At 38.3% G+C, this 18,266-nt stretch overlaps 1 protein-coding gene across 1 annotated transcript in view; it reads right to left on the bottom strand.

The window, feature by feature from the left end:
- LOC140715319 (phosphatidylinositol 3,4,5-trisphosphate 3-phosphatase and dual-specificity protein phosphatase PTEN-like) overlaps nt 1–17,427 on the bottom strand; it is a 113,290-nt gene extending 95,863 nt beyond the window's left edge. Inside the window, exon 1 of the mRNA XM_073027358.1 lies at nt 16,276–17,427. Within this exon, the coding sequence (XP_072883459.1) occupies nt 16,276–16,354 (79 nt within the window). The 5' untranslated portion in view covers nt 16,355–17,427. The remainder of the gene's footprint in view (nt 1–16,275) is intronic.
- Between the last annotated feature and the right edge of the window lie 839 nt (nt 17,428–18,266).

The raw sequence follows: 18,266 nt of genomic DNA, 5'->3' as shown, positions 1-18,266 counted from the left end.
AATCACATGGAACATATTCAAGGATGTTATTGAAAATTTTCTTGGCAACTACAGAGCACCAAACTACATGCAGCTGGTTGACAACATGTTTCAAGCATACAAAATTATAAAGTGCAACTTGTCACTAAAGATTTGTTTTTTGCATTCCCATTTAGACTTCTTCCCTGCAAATCTTGGTGCAGTCAGTGACGAGCATAGTGAAAGATTTCACCTGGACATCAGTATTGAAGAAACTATTAGGGCAACTGGCATCCATCAATACTGGCTGAAAATTGTTTGACACTTAAGCAAAAATTCTGTAGAAGGCTCACTTTCAAAAAAAATTTGCTGGCCAGTGTTACTCATTTTCCTTTGTTAATGCTCACAATGCTGATCAAATTCAGTAAAATCCCTTCAAGTACACAAGTATCTATACTAGCTGCTCATTCTTATACAATACCTGCCAATATTAAATTTTTAATTCACTGACATGTTACTTATCTACATTCATAGAAATAAGTGAGTTTCATGGATTTGTAAACTTGCCAATCATACAAAATTAATATTTCCAACTTACAGAAGTTATAGAACCCTTAAATATCTTCATTGCTCAGAATCAACAGCTACTTATTATCTTGAGTTTTACAATTTGTAAAGTTATAGCAAAGAATAGTCTCTTCAGTAATAAACTTGAAATGTAGATCATGAAACTCAAACATTCAGATTTACCCAAAACCTCAAAGAAAGAAAATGAACAATGCTGTGCATCGAGTTGCAATTTCGTTATTCATTTCATGATTCAAATTGCCTTTTAATTGTTAACTCAGAGCTCGTTTTCGCAGGGCACCACAAAGGCTAAGAATAAAAGATTAAATTAGTAGAGATCAGATAACACCAAGCTCAAGTATTAGGAATTTAAGAATTGAACAAAACTCTTACGGAATGATTTAGAACAGCAGAACACCAAAGAGAATAAAGAACAGTTTCTGCATCTAAGACCAAGATACAATTGATTAGAGAGGCACTTGAAAGAACCATAACGAGGAAAATACCCAAATACTTTTATCACATGAGGAAATGTGAGAAAATTGCCAAGATCCAAACAGATAGAGGTAGCATTTAAATACTACTCAGACCAGCATTTCATAATGAAAAGTTACCAATATTAAAAGAACTGCCAATTCATTAAAATTAGTAGACATATTAGAATGAATGATGTGAGGTTAAGAAACTTAATAGCTGTGGAATTGTATTATGGATATACAATTGAACATTTACACCATTTGGTATGAAAAGTGATTTTGTTATCTGGCCATAATTTGTCACTGAATCCTTGTCCATCCTAGCAGTGACAGGAATTGGAGGAAAGAACTTTATGAGCTCAAAACCATGGGGTGGGGGGGGGGGGGGGGGTCCTGTCTGAAAAGAGAAAAAAAGAGACTGGATGACAACAATTGTATCTTGGTCTTCTATGCTTTCCATACAACCAGCTGCTGCCACCCTATCTCTGGGCTGAGAAGAAAAAGAGTAATCAGAGTCCACTGAATAGCTGTGATAGGACAGTGCTGGGCATATCATAGATGTAACTCTCTTATGGAAACTAGGATGATATGCTTTGGCTTTAGGGAAAACGGAATTAAGTTACTGGAACATTTGGGAAGGGAATGGAATTGGTTAATGGATTGGCATAAACGTGATTAAGTAGCCTCTTCTTACATCTTAAAATATGGAACCTGCTACCTGCGGTCAGAAAAGGCCCACTGTAGGATACAACACACACAAAATGCTGGTGGAACACAGCAGGCCAGGCAGCATTTATAGTGAGAAGCGCTGTCGACGTTTCGGGCTGAGACCTTCTGAGTTCTGCCAGCATTTTGTGTTTTTATTTAGAATCATATGCTATTTTCATGAACTATGGGCCATTACAGAAATCACTAATCAAAATTAGCAGAAGTATCTAATTCAAATGCTTGAGTTTTATTCATTTCAATAGAAATATGTTGAAAACTTCTATTTACACCTTGCCTTCAACAAAACCAGTGTACCCACAGACAGCATTACCATCAGCATTTTCAAATATAATTAACAAACCACCAATGGGGACAAGGCAAATTACTAAAAGCTTGCCTAAAAGGTATGTTTTAACAGAAGTTTTAAAAGGGAGGAAAAAGGTAGCAAGGAAGGCAAATATAGAGAATTCCAACACTCCAGACCTTAACACCAATGGAGTGATCAAATTCACAGATGAGACAAAATCCAGAATTAGAAAAGCATAACTCAATAAGTTGATAGTTTAGCAGAAACTGGAGAGAACAGAGGGACCAGGTAACAAGTAGTAGTATTTTGAAACATGCATTGTTTTATCAGAGGTTAGCACAAGGATGACAATAGCAATTTTACACATTTTGCTTAAGTAAATGAGAGGGGTTGGCAGAAGGTTACTGAAGTAGCTACACTCAGAGGCAAAGATGGAGAGGAGCAAATGTTAACCCAAGATGTATGAGCAGATGGTATAGAATTATTTTACTCAACCGAGAATTTCTTTCTGATTTAATCCAGGTATACTTAATATAAAAGCTGTGCAGATTCGCCATAAGAAACGAGCGAATTAGGCCATTCGGTGTATCAAGTCTGCCCCACCATTCCATCATGGAATATCCCTTTCAAACCTATTTTCCTGCCTTCTCCCCGTAACCTTTGATGCCCTTATTAATCAAGAACTATTAGAACACTGCTTTAAATATACCCAATGACGGGCACCCAAAGCAATCTGTGGCAATGAATTCCACAGAGTCACCAACCTCTGGCTAAAGAAATTTCTTCCTATCTCTGTTCTAAAAGGACCTTTCTCTTAGGGTAAACCTGGTCAATTTCTATTTGATTTCATGTCACACAGAAAAAAAGGCCAAGTTCAAATCTGTAAACATTTAAGTATCTAAGCTGTCATGAGCTGGAAAAAGGTCAGCAGACACCTTGGAGATGAAATGGCATTCATTAGGTCAAATGGCATGCACCTTTACTTATAATATTTTTAATTTGAATCTTCTGAACAAATTAAATAACCATAATCACATATGATAGAGACTCAAATCAATTAGTCTTATGAAGCTATCCTCTGTTTCATTTTTTTCTTAAAGAATGAACTAGAGTAAAAAATTTGACCAATTCATAATCATTGAAGTCTGGGTATTTTCCCTCGAGGCAGGGATCAACTTGAAAATTACAAAAATAATTTTGATTTATAATATAGCAACTGATATCTGTTTTCTCTATTAAGTCAACATCACTTTTGAAACTAACAAAAACCTGCTCAGCATTTGATTTCTACTTCCAAAAGTAATTGAATATCACACTGATATCAGTTTTCCATCTTTCCTTACAGAGAAATCAAACCCAATCTAAACTATTTTGACTAAAGCTCAGTTACTGTTGGGAAACAACAGAACATTTCTAGGCCAAGCAACACCTTCAATCCAAATCTGTTTCAATATAAACACGATATTGAAAATATAATTGATACAAAGCAAAATTTTCCTGAAGGTTAGCCGCATTACATCTTGCCAAATTACTGCCAGTTTTCTGAGGGTATAAATGCATGACATAGCTCTTAAGTAAAATGCAACTGCAAAAACAAAGCCTGTAACTCAATAATCATCACCAGATCATACTAATGACAATTCTTCACTGGGGAAAATATCTGGTGTAGACTACACTGATTAGCTTAGTTATTCATATTGGCCTTTTTTAAATTATATACGCCAGACCATATTCAGGATGAAACACAAAAGAAGAAAATTTATCACTACAAAGAAAAAGTAACACTGATTTAAGCAAGTATCTACATAAAACAGACAAAGCATGGTGAATAAAGACAATGAACTGCAAGTAAAAATAGCCATGTGGGAATGTGATACAATTGTAGAAATGAAACAAGACTCAAAAATCAAAACAGAGAGTAAGTTTCAATACATACCATTCTAAGATACAATAGAAAAGATGCAATGAATTATAAAAATATATATGTAAATATTAAAAAAGGTTAGTGATTAATTCTAATGGATTTGAAGAAATGGATAAAATGGCCTAAATACCAAACCAAGAGTTGGGTGAGCAAATCTGCAGAATGATTAAAACTGTTCATGATTCTGTTGATGTCTATCACCCCAAAAGTGATTAGAGAAATATTAGAGTAAAGGCAAAGAAAGGAACTTCTTTTGAAAGAGGGTTCACAAGAACTTTCCTGTTGCAACATTTCCAACAAATAAGGAATCAGGAATTTTCAATCTTGCTCCGAGGAATGAAGTGAGCCACAACTCCAGAAACAATTATCATTGGCTAAAGTTTAGATTAATAATGATGAAGCAAAAGGAAATCCAAAACACACTCGCTAAATTGGAGGCAGGCTATCTTCAATGGGCTGAGAAGGATCCTGGCTAATATAAAGTAGAAATGGACACTGGTGAACTGAATAGTAGCATTGGGTTACTTTTAAAAGAACAGATGCGTCAAGTAAAATCTAAATTCCTTCCTAAGAACAGAAAAAATTGGGAAAGGTAAAAAGGCAGATGATGCAAGATAAAGTGTTTATTAAGAATCAGTATTAGTAAAAGAAAGGAAATAGAAATAAAAGTAAAAGTAGCAAATGAGAAAAGTTATTAATATGAAAGGGAATACAGAAGTTTTCTATGCCCATACAAATCATAAGCAAATACCAAGAGGACTGAGGTAGACTGTTATAGGGATAGGAAAAGCGGTTACACCAGGTACACCAAGATCCCATCCAACAGCTGAGAATAGAGGCACTGTCACGGTTTAATGAAGTTGAAATTATAGATTACAAAAACATAAAAAATGATTATATTCAAGCTAACCTTACTGTGAAGCTTCTAACAGTTCCTGAAATCCACAGAATGGCTGTCCAACTATTTATAAGCAGCATGTGACATCAGGCATTTATGGGATAGGGCTGGGCACATATTTTATAAGCTGTGACCACTAAACTATGTATAGAGACAAAAGGCTCACCTGGAATAGTAAATGACTACTTTTGCATTTGTATTCACCACTTCAAGTACATAAATTTAAAACGTTTGGCAGAAGTTGGCCAATCCATAGCTACAGAGTGAACACACTTCAAGGACAACTTATCTCCATTTCTGGTTTGACATGGCTAACAAGGACAAAATCCTCAGTCTTCCACAGATAGAGCAAGCAAATTGGTTGTTTGAGGTTGTCCACTCCTTCTGCCACTTAAAATCTGTGCGCTCCTGATGCATGACCTTGTCGCTTTCATATCTTCCCCCCCTCCCCCCTCCCTTACTTTGAGCAGTAATGGACCAAAGGATGCCAGGAGATAAAAAGGTAGTTGCACTTCAAGAAAACTAGGTACATCCTTGAATCTTTTCCTCTGTCCGCATGGTAATCTCTCTCCACAATGCAGCCTGAAATTGTGTGCCTCATTCAAGCAACTGTTGTCAGGCAACACTGCCTGCCCGACACGGAGAAATTATTGAGCCAATGATGCTTTATTTTATAAAAGTCTTTATTTCATACTAGTCTTCACTGAGAATTATTCTGTTCTATACTGGTGCTGTGCCCTGTATGCTTATTGGAACTGCACCCTGGTGAAGATAGGGAGCATTGTACCTCCTAAGAGCCAGAATCCACAAAATAGGGTAGCTGCTCTTTGGCCACTGGGAAGTGGCAACTGAACTCCACGTGTCAATGAGTTTCTCTGCAGTCAGTATCAGGGACACCCTTTTTAGTTATCACACTTGGATCAGATCCCTTTGTCATGGATTATTGATTACCTGACTGGTAGACCTCAGTATGTCCGCTTGCAACACTGTGTGTCAGACAGAGTGGTCAGCAGCACTGGGGCTCCACAGGGGACTGTCCTGTCTCCCTTTCTATTCACCATCTACACTTCGGACTTCAACTACAACATAGAGTCTTGCCATCGTCAGAAGTTTTCTGATGACTCTGCCATAGTTGGATGCATCAGCAAGGGAGATGCGGCGGAGTACAGGGCTACGGTGGGAAACTTTATGCCACATGGTGCAAGTAGAATCATCTGCAGCTTAATGTGAAAAAGACTAGGGAGCTGATGGTGGACCTGAGGAGGGCTAAGGCACCGGTGACTCCTGTTTCCATCCAAGGGGTCAGTGTGGACATGGTGGAGGATTACAAATACCTGGGGATATGAATTGACAATAAACTGGACTGGTCAAAGAACACTGAGGCTGTCTACAAGAAGGGTCAGAGCTGTCTCTACTTCCTGAGGAGACTGAGGTCCTTTAACATCTGCCGTACGATGCTGAGGATGTTCTACGAGTCTGTGGTGGCCAGTGCTATCATGTTTGCTGTTGTGTGCTGGGGCAGCAGGCTGAGGGTAGCAGACACCAACAGAATCAACAAACTCATTCGTAAGGCCAGTGATGTTGTGGGGGTGGAACTGGACTCTCTGACGGTGGTGTCTGAAAAGAGGATGCTGTCCAAGTTGCATGCCATCTTGGACAATGTCTCCTATCCACTCCATAATGTACTGGTTAGGCACAGGAGTACATTCAGCCAGAGACTCATTCCACCGAGATGTAACACTGAGCGTCATAGGAAGTCATTCCTACCTGTGGCCATCAAACTTTATAACTCCTCCCTCGGAGTGTCAGACACCCTGAGCTAATAGGCTGGACATGGATTTATTTCCAGTTGGCAGGATTCACTTATTATTATTTAATTATTTATGTTTTATATTGCTATATTTCTTCACTATTCTTGGTGCGGCTGTAATGAAACCCAATTTCCCTCGGGATCAACAAAGTATGTCTGTCTGTCAATTACAGCATCTGTAAGTACTCCTGAAGTAATCCCCCTCTTTCTAGATATGGCTGATGAGGCTAGATTCATGATCAAGGCCCTTCATCACAAACCAAGAAATAGAACAAAACAAATACTTATTCAACACTTAGCTATGGGATACTTGCAGAGTATATGCATCCAGAGCAAGTGAAGTGAGCTTGTACCAACACTTAATTTTACTCCGCATCGTAGACTTTATCATCATGGTAAAGATTTTAGTGCAGATGGGCCTGTATTTAAGCACAATCTAAGTTCAGTATACTATTCTGCCCTACTTCAGGAAACAAACTTGCAAATAATGCAACTGATAATGCAAGGCTGTAAAGGGGCATGAGCCAAGTGTCTGACAGAACCTGAACAGAGCTACTGTGCGCAAACTGCTGCTAAGCAAGCTCCGCATGACAGCACTATCAATTATCCTCTCCACCACCATGCTGATAATCAGGAATAGATTAATGGGGTAGTAACTAGCTGGGTTAAATGTGTCCACCTTAAAAGGACAGAACGTACCTGAGTAATTCTCCATTGTCAAGTAGATTCCATTGGTTCAGCTGCACTAGAACAGTGCAATTACTTCAATTTTCACACTGGTGGACTTCATGCAAATTTTATTTCAAACTACATTGAGTGTCATGGGCCCATTCCTAAGAATTTATCTGGGCTGCTTAAACTTCCCTTTATACTTAACACCTCCAAAGAAATATGAACTGGAATTGGATTTCAAAGTTCAAAGTAAATTTTATCAGAGTACATACGAGGGGTGATTGATAAGTTCGTGGCCCAGGGTAGGCGTCAATTTTAGAAAACCTAGCACATTTATTTTTCAACATAGTCCCCTCCTACATTTACACGCTTTGTCCAGTGGTCATGGAGCACATGGATCCCTTCTTTGTGAAGTCGGCATCTTGGACCTCCAGAAGTGGTCCACAGCAGGGATGACTGATAAGTTTGTGGCCTAAGGTAGAAGCAAATGAATTATACAGCTCTCGTTACATGCACATGCAGTTCAACTCTGAGTGATTATGCAGAAAGTTTGAAATTAATAACTTTTGTGGTATTTGTTTCAGATAATTGAAAACTACAAGTAAACACTGTCTGAGAAAAAGGACAATATCAGCCTTTGTGCAGTCATCCGCTACCTCTGTCTCACGGGCTTATCACCCAAGGAGGTCCACGAGGACATGGTGGCAACACTAGGAGGGTGAAAAATAAATGTGCTAGGTTTTCTAAAATTGACTCCTTCTACCTTAGGCCATGAACTTATCAATCACCCCTCATCTATGTCACTACATACAACACTGAGATTCTTTTTCCTGCAGGCATTCTCAGCAAATCTATAGAACAGTAACTATGAACAGAGTAAATGTAAGAGCAAGTACAGCATAGGGTAAAACATCTTAATCAACTGCGGTAACAACAGGCCACAAACTGTTTGAACTAAGAAATCAAATAGTAGGTTATTTGGTCCTTCAAAATCATTTTATCATTTACAATATTCAAGTGAGGCCTTTTACTTCAATGCTATTTTCTCACACTATCCCCACATCCCTAAAATCTAGAAATGCTGATTTCTAATCTGAATAAATGAAATTCCACAGTTCTTAAGGTTAGAGAATACCCAAGATTCACATTGCTCATCATAAAATAATTTTTCCTCATCTAGTCTTAGATTGCCTTATTCTGAGACAGCAACCTATTATGGCTAAGATCTTCCCTACTTCCAAAGTGCTGTCATTGTAAAAATGTCACTGATATCTCTTCTTTCCACCAGAGAACACAAGCCCACTCTCATACCGCAAAACTGGCGTCCATGGAACAGTCTGATGATTCTTCACTGCACAAGGCATGTACTATGATTTTAGATAAACAAAAAAAATGTACAAAATACCCTAAGTGCAGTCTGATCAATGCTGCATGGAATTGCAGCAAGGTACCTTTACTCTTATAATCAAATCCCACTGTAACAAAGCTCAACACACCAGTTGCCTTCCTAATCACTTGCTGGTTCTCAAATCAGATACTTGTGTAAGTTTTGATCCTTTTTAAACTATTCACATTCTCCCCCTTTGAAGCACCTACGTCAGTACACAAAGACAACATCACCAACACAAAAAGTTGATATATGAAAACAGATATTAACAAAATTAATGTTGCAGTGCCAACACAGGCCTGACATAAGCAAACTGAATTTATGAGGTAAAGGGTGACATGAAATGTGATGTATAGGAAATCCACACGAAGATTCATAATATACACAAATTATGAACAAAACTCTATAAACAAATTAGGAGCATGTGCTCTGCTAATTAGCAGCTTTGCATTTTCACTCCCTTATACTTCACATGCAAATTATACAGCTGTCTGAACTTTGAACCAACTTATTAATAATGAACTGGACTACATATTTGTCTGAGTCCTGACAAAGGGTCTCAGCCCGAAATGTCGACAGCGCTTCTCCTTATAGATGCTGCCTGACCTGCTGTGTTCCACCAGCATTGTGTGTGTGTTGTTTGAATTTCCAGCATCTGCAGATTTCCTCATGTTTACATATTTGTCTGATGTTGATCATTACTTTCTAATGCAGAATTGAAAACAACTCAAACTGTTCAAATCACTGCGGAAGAATTTAAGATACCGACCTCATAATAGCTGATTTACAATTGCTAAAAATGTATGATCCAAAGTACTGTTATGATTTTAAAACTATAGTCTTGCACATGCACAAGGTGGATCATTCAGCACACAACCTTTTTCACAGAAAAGCCATTAAATGCATTTTAAGTTAGTTGTATTGGGATGAAAGCATTGAAAACAATCATTTGTTCTACTAAAATACTGAAACAGATTATCCTTCTTTGATCCCAAATAAACTAAATGCATAAAATTCCTATAAAGTGTGCAAAGTATTTCACATGCTAAATAATTTATAATTTTTATTATTCAGACTTATGATCTTAACACTCAACAGATATACAACCACATCCTAATGCATTAGATTACTTTGCCCATCTGGTCCATCACTACAATCCTTAATGCTCGCCTGCCAACTGTCTCTGCAGCCAGTAACGATTGGCTCGTGCTGGACATGTTTGGTCTAATTACAGGTGACAAAATCGTCTATTAGGTGCTTGAATTTAAACGATTAAGCAATGCAATAAACATCAATTGCTCATCCACCTGTACAAATGTACATTTTTTTAAATCACACAGACCTTTTCACAAATGCAATGATTCAAATTCCAAGTTGAATTCTGTAAGGACCAAAGAAGAACTAAGCATGTTAATAAAAAAAGATGGATAATCTTACACCTTCAAGGTGCAGTGTGAATATGGAAAAAAAAATATGTTGTGTTAACATTTAGCTTATGTAGCCCGAAATTAGATCTAAAACAACCTCATGGATTAAACACAGACAGTACAGGAACAGATCCTTTGGCCCACAATGCCAAGCTAAAGGGAATAACTTTTCATAGGGCTTTGCACAGCCACAAGAAAGACACTTCTCATTAACAATATGGATTTTGTTACCTCCAGTGGACCCAACAATAAATAACAATCTCCAATCCCAAATTGTTTTGAATGTCCAAGGTGTTTTCTAATAGGAATGACTAGAACTAGAGGTGTACCAAAGACCAATTATTTTGACATAAAATGCTTCAGTATTGCAACTAGAAACTTGATTTTTTTTCTTCATTTAATTTTTGCAATCAGTCTACACAGTTATTAATAAACGATTGCAAAGAAATTTATGTACTTTCACGAAGAGATGAATTGTCTCAATATCCTTGTCAACATACACTATTTTCTCCCGTGGTCAAACTATCAAAATCAATAAGTGTACATGCTTTCTTTTACCCAATTTAGGCAGATAGCTGTAGTTTAATGGATGCTGCAGCAGACAAGTATTTCAGTAAGCTACCCAGTACTACCTATGCACACCTCAGAGAATACAAAGGATACGAGGCTTAATAAAGAAAGAACAGACATAAACACAGGAATGGTTATGAAATTTATTTTTAACCCACAGGATAGAAAACTAATTTTACATTTTGTGAAGCCTGAACATGCTTTGTTACTTCCACCTTCTAAAAAGGAACTGCATGCAATGGCACTTTCACATATGTCAACTGACAAAAATGCACACTGCCATACTTCAGACCAACAAGTTTCAGAAAGCAAAATGGTGGGCACTGCCATCAAGCTTGCTGCTACATTTAAATGTGTGAAATATTTATTTGCATTGCCTTTTTCTCCCTGCTGGTTTTGATCTTAATCCAGCAAACCTTACAGGTTCAAACTTAGGTCTGTGTGAATGGAGATGGCGTTTATCAATTTCCCTCGAACAGTTACTCTATAATTCACTCATTATGCTCCCTAGTAAAGGTAACTTGACCTTCAATTTGCAACAGGCCTAAACCACTGCCAAATCCTATCATAGTTTACTACAGAAAATTAGTCCGAAATAAATATGACATAGGCATATTTTAATTCTATACAAATGTAAATCGTGCTGCATTACAGAGTTTAGGATTATGGATCAGAAAATGACAAGCATCAGATAAGATTAAGTGATTGTACTCCAATTCAGGTGATGGGCTCAAAGGTAACAATGTGCACTACATCTACCCTATCAATGTAAAACAAAAACTCGCTGTACTAGTTGAAGTTATAGCATTCATCCTGGTATCCTGACTCATGTTATGCCTCCAAAAACACATGATCTAACTCAAATCTAACTGAAAACAGATGATTTGGTGTCCTCCATATTGTTCTACATTTGTCCACATTGTACATGTATTGCTAGCTAGATTTGCTACAGTGCAATACTGTAGCAATATTTCAAAAGTACTTTATAGGCTTCAATGCATTTTGGGCACCAAGTCACCTGAGAGACTTAATATATATATAAATACTCATATTGCATGTTTTTATATTGCAAAACATGGAAAATCTACAAACAGTAACAAAAGGAATTGGAAATAGATTAGAAAGGAATAGATTATTCAACTGTATAGTAGTTAGTTCAAATAAAAACTAAAAATACAAAGCTTCGAAGTACCTTTGCTGAGTTTTTGCCCTTTCACTTGGCCAAATATTAAAGTCCTTAAAAAGGCCCAAAGGAGGAAAATGTAATGACATCACATTTTCAAAGGCTTGGGCATCCAAATGAACTCACTGAACACGGATGTTTCATAAAGAAAATACTGAATGCCTGTTTTGAAGTACAAACTTATGGTGGAAAAGTTGCCTCTACTGGATAATTGGAAGGCTGGATATACACCAAAAAGTTTGTAAGATAGCATGAAGTATTTCTTTTTAGAACCTATCAAAGTTTTGCAAGTGAAAAATTGCTGATGTAAAAGAGTACCCTTATATAAGAATACCCTTATATCGGTATTAAGGATGTATCATGTCTGGATTGAACAGGTTTAATGCTCTTTCATATTATTTTCATTAGACATTCATTTTTATTTGTCCAAACCAAACAGATCAATGTCAATCTTGAAATCTGAAATAGCTTACTGCTTTACTCAATGTTCCCTATTATAATTGGTACAATGGATATTTCCTGATGCATTCTCACTTTAATATTACAGAGTTAAAAAACAAAAAGCAATCTACCAAAACTACAATTAGTGATTCACTGGTTTTGTTATTCTGATGCAAGATTTTCTTTCAGAACTTAATTAGATTGAATAATAACATTCAAAGGAAATGTTTCCAACCATACAAATCCATTTTACTTACATTGTAACTGAATGATTTACCTTACCTTTCTCTGATTTTATTTTCTAATGGATAAGGATTAGAACTTTTTAAAAGTACTGCTATTCACCAACTGTCTCCGTCTATAGCTCCATGCAGAACTGTGACAGGCATTGACAAAAGACTATTAGAATGTTCTATGGAACGATAAGATGTAGATATTTTAAAATAATTTTCCTTATAAATCACATCGCTGACTAGTTGGTTGACAACAATCCATAGTATGGGGGGGGGGGGGGAGTGGGGAAGAAACAAAGGCAGAACCAAAGTCTATTCTAACTGTACATTGTGCTAAATTGTATTCACCTTGTTACAGATGATGAAAATGTCATCTACAAAAACTACCTGCTTTCTCTTGTTAGCCAGGGTGGTTAAAAAAAAAACTACTCAAGTAGAGCTATACATGTTAATCTGAACATGCACCACCACCTTTCTCCCAAATTACTGCTTGGATAAGTAATCCACAGAGGTAATTTTAATCTCCAATATACTGTGCATGGGGAGAATTACAGCAGAAAATGAGCCAGTTTAGAGAGAAAAAATAACCTTTTCACTGAGGCCAGGGACAGAAATTATTCAAAACTCAAATCTCATTTCTGGTCCATTGCCAACAGACATCAAGAAAATACTCTAAAGAACTTAAATTTCTGCAGAAGAATCACACAATCATGATCAGTATTTGAGAAAATTCCTTAAAAGCTAAAAAAAATTACATCTAAAACACCAAGTATCATTGCGAGTGCTGCTACAAAATGCTGTAATCCATTACTGAAAGTTTTACCTGAAGACATTGATCTTCAAAAATCTTTTAAGAAAGCTTTATTTTGCCATCCTAAAACCAGACACTTCACTTTAGAAACCATGAACATTAAAAAAGTACCTTAAGATACAAAGTTAAATGAACATACACAATGTACACTGCTGCCTTTCAACACAGTAACCTATCCTTGGATTACATTGACATATTCTAAGCTTCACCATTTCTTCTTTCCTCTCAACTCTCATACGATTCTTACTTCCGAAATTCAATACTCAATGTTCCAAAAAAACATTAACCCAAGATCCAGTATGTTAAACTTTACATAAACATCCAAGTACAACTATGAAATACTAATTTGACAACTTTTCCACAAGTTAAATACTTCATATACCAAATATAATTAAATCTAATTATATAAGCAGATATAAATAAGTTCAAACATAGAAACATCCTACTAACAATAAAATAAACAGCAACTTTTTTTTTTACAATGCAGGTTGGAGAAATATCAATCCTGTCTCTGAAGACTCTGCTGCTTTTTGAAGAGGATAATGAAATTATCAAACTCTACCTGAAGCTATTACAGCAATGTAGTGTTCCGGATGACATTCTCAATGTGCAACCCAACATTACATCTAAATGCAAGTCCAAGAGACACCAACTTGAAGACAGAAACATTAAATGCAAAGCCATGCTGATACAGAAATACAAAGTACAAAGCCAAAATCTCACTCTTGGAATGCTTTGCGTAGCACCATTAAGAAAGTAGGTTGGTTATTCCTTACATCTCACAGATAAAGTTTGCAACAAGTCTTTTCTGAAGGCATCATGGGTCACAAGGTCCACAACAAGTGACTGAAGGGAATGATGCTGTACTATAAAATTTAAACTGCAGCAGCAGATCAGTTAAACCATACACATTTCCTACTGTCATGGATTATAGATGAAAATCTAGGGTACTAATACATGCAGGACAAGTTACATCATAATACTTGCTATGTTTACTGTAAACTACCACATTGTTACTCCCGTCGTATTAACTACTCAAGTACTAATTTTTAAGACATAATTCTATTTGACCAGTCATTCCAATCATGATGGCAAAGAGCAAAACTAGGTTTATTTTGGATTTGTACAATCTACAAGGCAAAATACAAACTGTTCTATTCCAGCAGATTTTAGATTAAAAGTTAGTACTCAGACATTGTGGTCCTGCAGCTCCTGTGGTCCTGCACATTTTGAATCTGTAGTTCAGATCTATACTAATTAACTAATTCTAAACAAGACTCAACTAAAATTAACCACAGTCTATACTAACATGTAGCTAATTAACCTTTTTACATTCTCAGCCGACGGCGTTTTGAATTTATGGAAACTTCAGGGCCCTTTTGTGATCACGGAGCATTTAAATACTCAAAAAGAACAATTTTCTTGCTCAAAGAAATATGATCAGGGAACAATCACTATGGTACAACACCAGTCAGGTTACAAGGGGCTGGGCTAAAGTTTCAACTTGTAATATACTTATTTTATGACGGATCAAGAAATATAAAGTGGCGTAGCAATTTAAAACTAAATTATCATCAAAATCATGGGGCAGAAAATACTTTGAATTCTGCAGCTTCATTTACGAAATTTATAAATGTTTTTAAACATCCATACTTGAATTATGCAAAAAATACTGCATCTCAAGAACATTTTTATACTAGAAACATTATGAAAGTGGACAAAGTCAACTCAATGTACAACAGGTGCTGGAGTGCGTAGGTTTATCTATACAACCACATTCAAGTCCTGGATTAGGTTTGAAATATTTGCATTTCACTAACAAGATTAGTACAAAAGAAGTTTACTTACTTGGACAATGGACACGGGTCCTCAGAGCTACTACATGATGATGTTTCAAAGAGGATTCAGCACATTAAAAAACAAATAATTTGCCTAAAAACTGTAGGACATATAATTTAAATCTAACAAAATACATATATTAGCTATATTATGAGGATTTGAAATATGCTTAAAAGTAACAATATCAGACAGCAATTTTAGAAAGTTCCAATATCATGATCAACTGGTCAGAGAATTCCTCAGATATCCTTCTACTGCTATTCAACTACTACAAAACCGTGATCAAAGGTATGTCAAGTTCAGCAATGGCAAGCACTGAAGCCATTTGTTTAAAAAGTCTGAAGATAATTGCATTACACGCAAGTAAATAAATGAATTTCTAAAAAATATTCTTACAAGCGTTTCATTAGATAGCAGTACTGCTTCAATATGAAACTGAAATCAAGGATTGCTAAATCTTTCAAAGCAGTGATATGAAAGAGTAGCTGAACAAAGTAACTGTTCCAATATTGTGAGGTGACTCCCTTCAATTGTACAAAAGGTGGTGCAAAAGTCCTACGACACAAAGCAGCATTAGAAAGTATTTAACCATACAGAGTATTTTGGCTGAAACACATATTTGATATTCAATTTCAACCATTTCTATTCTAGGCCAAGACCTAGCCTACTCCCTACACTATGCATCCCTCCTGCAGAGGCTTTGCATGGTAGTTCTATATATGCACAATAAGCACCTTAGTACACAATACAATGTTCACAATGGCATTATGAATTAAACTATAATGCACAGATTGACAAAAATATTTAAGTGTTAAAGAACTCACCCAGAAGTGCATATGCAGTCTCTTGATACTACCTAGAGCTGCAAAATCATAATTTACAAAGTAGGGAATAAAATAACCACATCCAGTCTCGACTCCTTTCATCCAAAATTAAACACTGCTTGGCTTTATTTGCACTTCCTCAATCAAACCTTAATTAAGGATTAGAGAAACAGGTTGCCTATAGCATTTCTAACCCACCTCCCACGACCCCAGCAGCACCCCCAAAATCAAAATGGATACATGTCAAGTCCAAGTCGAATCCATCTTCCTGGTATCTCCTCTTGTTCCTACTGACAAGTTCTTTGATTCTCGAAGCCATGTCTGTGATTCCGACAGAAGAGGAGGTGGTGGTTATGGTGGTGGATGTGGAACTGGTTTCTTGGCTTCTAGCAGATTACGGCTACTGTCAGACAGAGGCCTACACACCGAATCCAAGCCACACACATACACCCACACAGATGGGCTCGTTTGCCTCCCGTTAATATTCTCCGCGGGGGGGTCGCTCCGGTTTTTTTCACATCACCATCGAAGGAGTTGGGGGAGGGGTAAGAAATAATCCGTAGGGTAAAAGTGAAAGCAGTGCGGGAGGAGGAGGAGTAGGATAAGGGGAGGATGGGGGCGGTCGCCACATTCACTGTCTCTTCCTGCGATTTTTCCTCCTCCACGATCACCTCCGCCGCCGCCGCCGTTACCGCCGGCCGGGGGGGAGGAGAGAGGGAAAAAACCCTCACCCGTGGTTCAAGGTGGGGGGGGGGAAGAAAAGAGGTGGTGGTGGGAAATTCGGGGATTAAAACGAAACAGATGCCTTTCTAAACTATATATATATATATATATATGTATAATATATATATCTATATTTTTTTAAAATTATATATCCGCAGTCGGTCCTCCTCTTGTTCCGTCAGATATAATCCACACTCCGGGATCCAAAACCGCTCCGCGTTCAAAATGAACCATCAAATTGTCGGTGGGGGGAAAAGACAGCAGGAAGCCAGACGCCGCTTCGCTCGCTCTGTAGGTCTGAGCCAATCGCTCCCGGGACGAGCCCCCGCTGCTCGGCCCTGGCCACGGCTCCAGTTCCGGCCACAGGCACGGCACCGACTCCAGCTCTTCCGAGGCGGTGCGGCCGCCGGACTCTCAAACTTCCATCATGGCTTCCCAGGGAAAAAAAAAGCGCAATGCCCTCGAGAGCCAGGGAAAAATAACGCTCCGCCTATTAAAACATAGTGCGCGCTCCGACTGCCCTTCTCGCTCTCCCTCCCGTCAACCATCAGACTTGCTTCCTCCACAGCGCTGGCCCCATCACTTCGCACGCAGACAGTGCTGAGGTGGAGTCCTGCCCGTTCCGGTATTCAGCCAAGGCTGAAAGGCGAAGGGGGGGAGGGGCGGAATATGAAGCGAATTAAATCTGTATTACAAAATTAGTGATGCGGCGGCGGCGGAGTGGCACGGCCCGCACTACTTGCGGAGATCACGTGCCCGCTGCGATTTTTGGGGAAGTAGTGAAGCCGCTCTTAAGTGGCGGCTGATGGGAGGAAAGATTAGGTATTCTTGGGGGGTAAAGGGAACGGGGTGAAAAAAGTTCATATGCCTCCTTCCTCTTCTTTCCCCCTCGTCAAATATCCTGTGCAGGCAGAGAGGCGCAGTGCGCTGGGGTAAGGTGAAGGCGTTGGTCCGGACAAGGTGACGCACCGAAACCCCCCAGTGGGCCCTCCGAGCGGTGATCTGTGTACAACAATCCTCCGTGGATCGTTGACATCCTTCCTCTCGGGTAGGGAGGCGGGGGTGTCAAGGGGCGGTTGCTGACCGGGTCCCGGCGAGAGACGCGCGTTCATCGGCGACGGCCCGTGCTTGAAGACCTGCCGCCACCATCTTGGTAAAGGAACAGGTCTGATAGGGCACGTCGCCTTGCACCGTCAAAACCGGCTGCTCGCCTCAGAATTATTCCAAATGGCAACACTTCCCCAGTCTCAAATAGGTTGGCACACAGATTCCCGTCACCCTATGTGCTTCAGTCATTCCCTCAGTATCGTGAGAACTGCCGTTGAGCCGGAAACTGGCGGGATTCTGGTTCGCTGAAGAGCTGCAGAACATCGAGGAAAGCTTTTAAGTGAGATTGAAAATTTAAAAAATAATAATTCAGTCAAAAAGCAACCAAATCTTAGACATGCATGTTAATACCTGGGATAGGCCTTTAGGTCTAAGTTTGCAAAGCACTTAGAGATGATAAT

This window comes from Hemitrygon akajei, chromosome 23 (genome assembly GCF_048418815.1).
Source record: "Hemitrygon akajei chromosome 23, sHemAka1.3, whole genome shotgun sequence".
NCBI classification, from domain to species: Eukaryota; Metazoa; Chordata; class Chondrichthyes; order Myliobatiformes; family Dasyatidae; genus Hemitrygon; species Hemitrygon akajei.
This window is presented reverse-complemented; position numbering and strand designations above follow the sequence as displayed.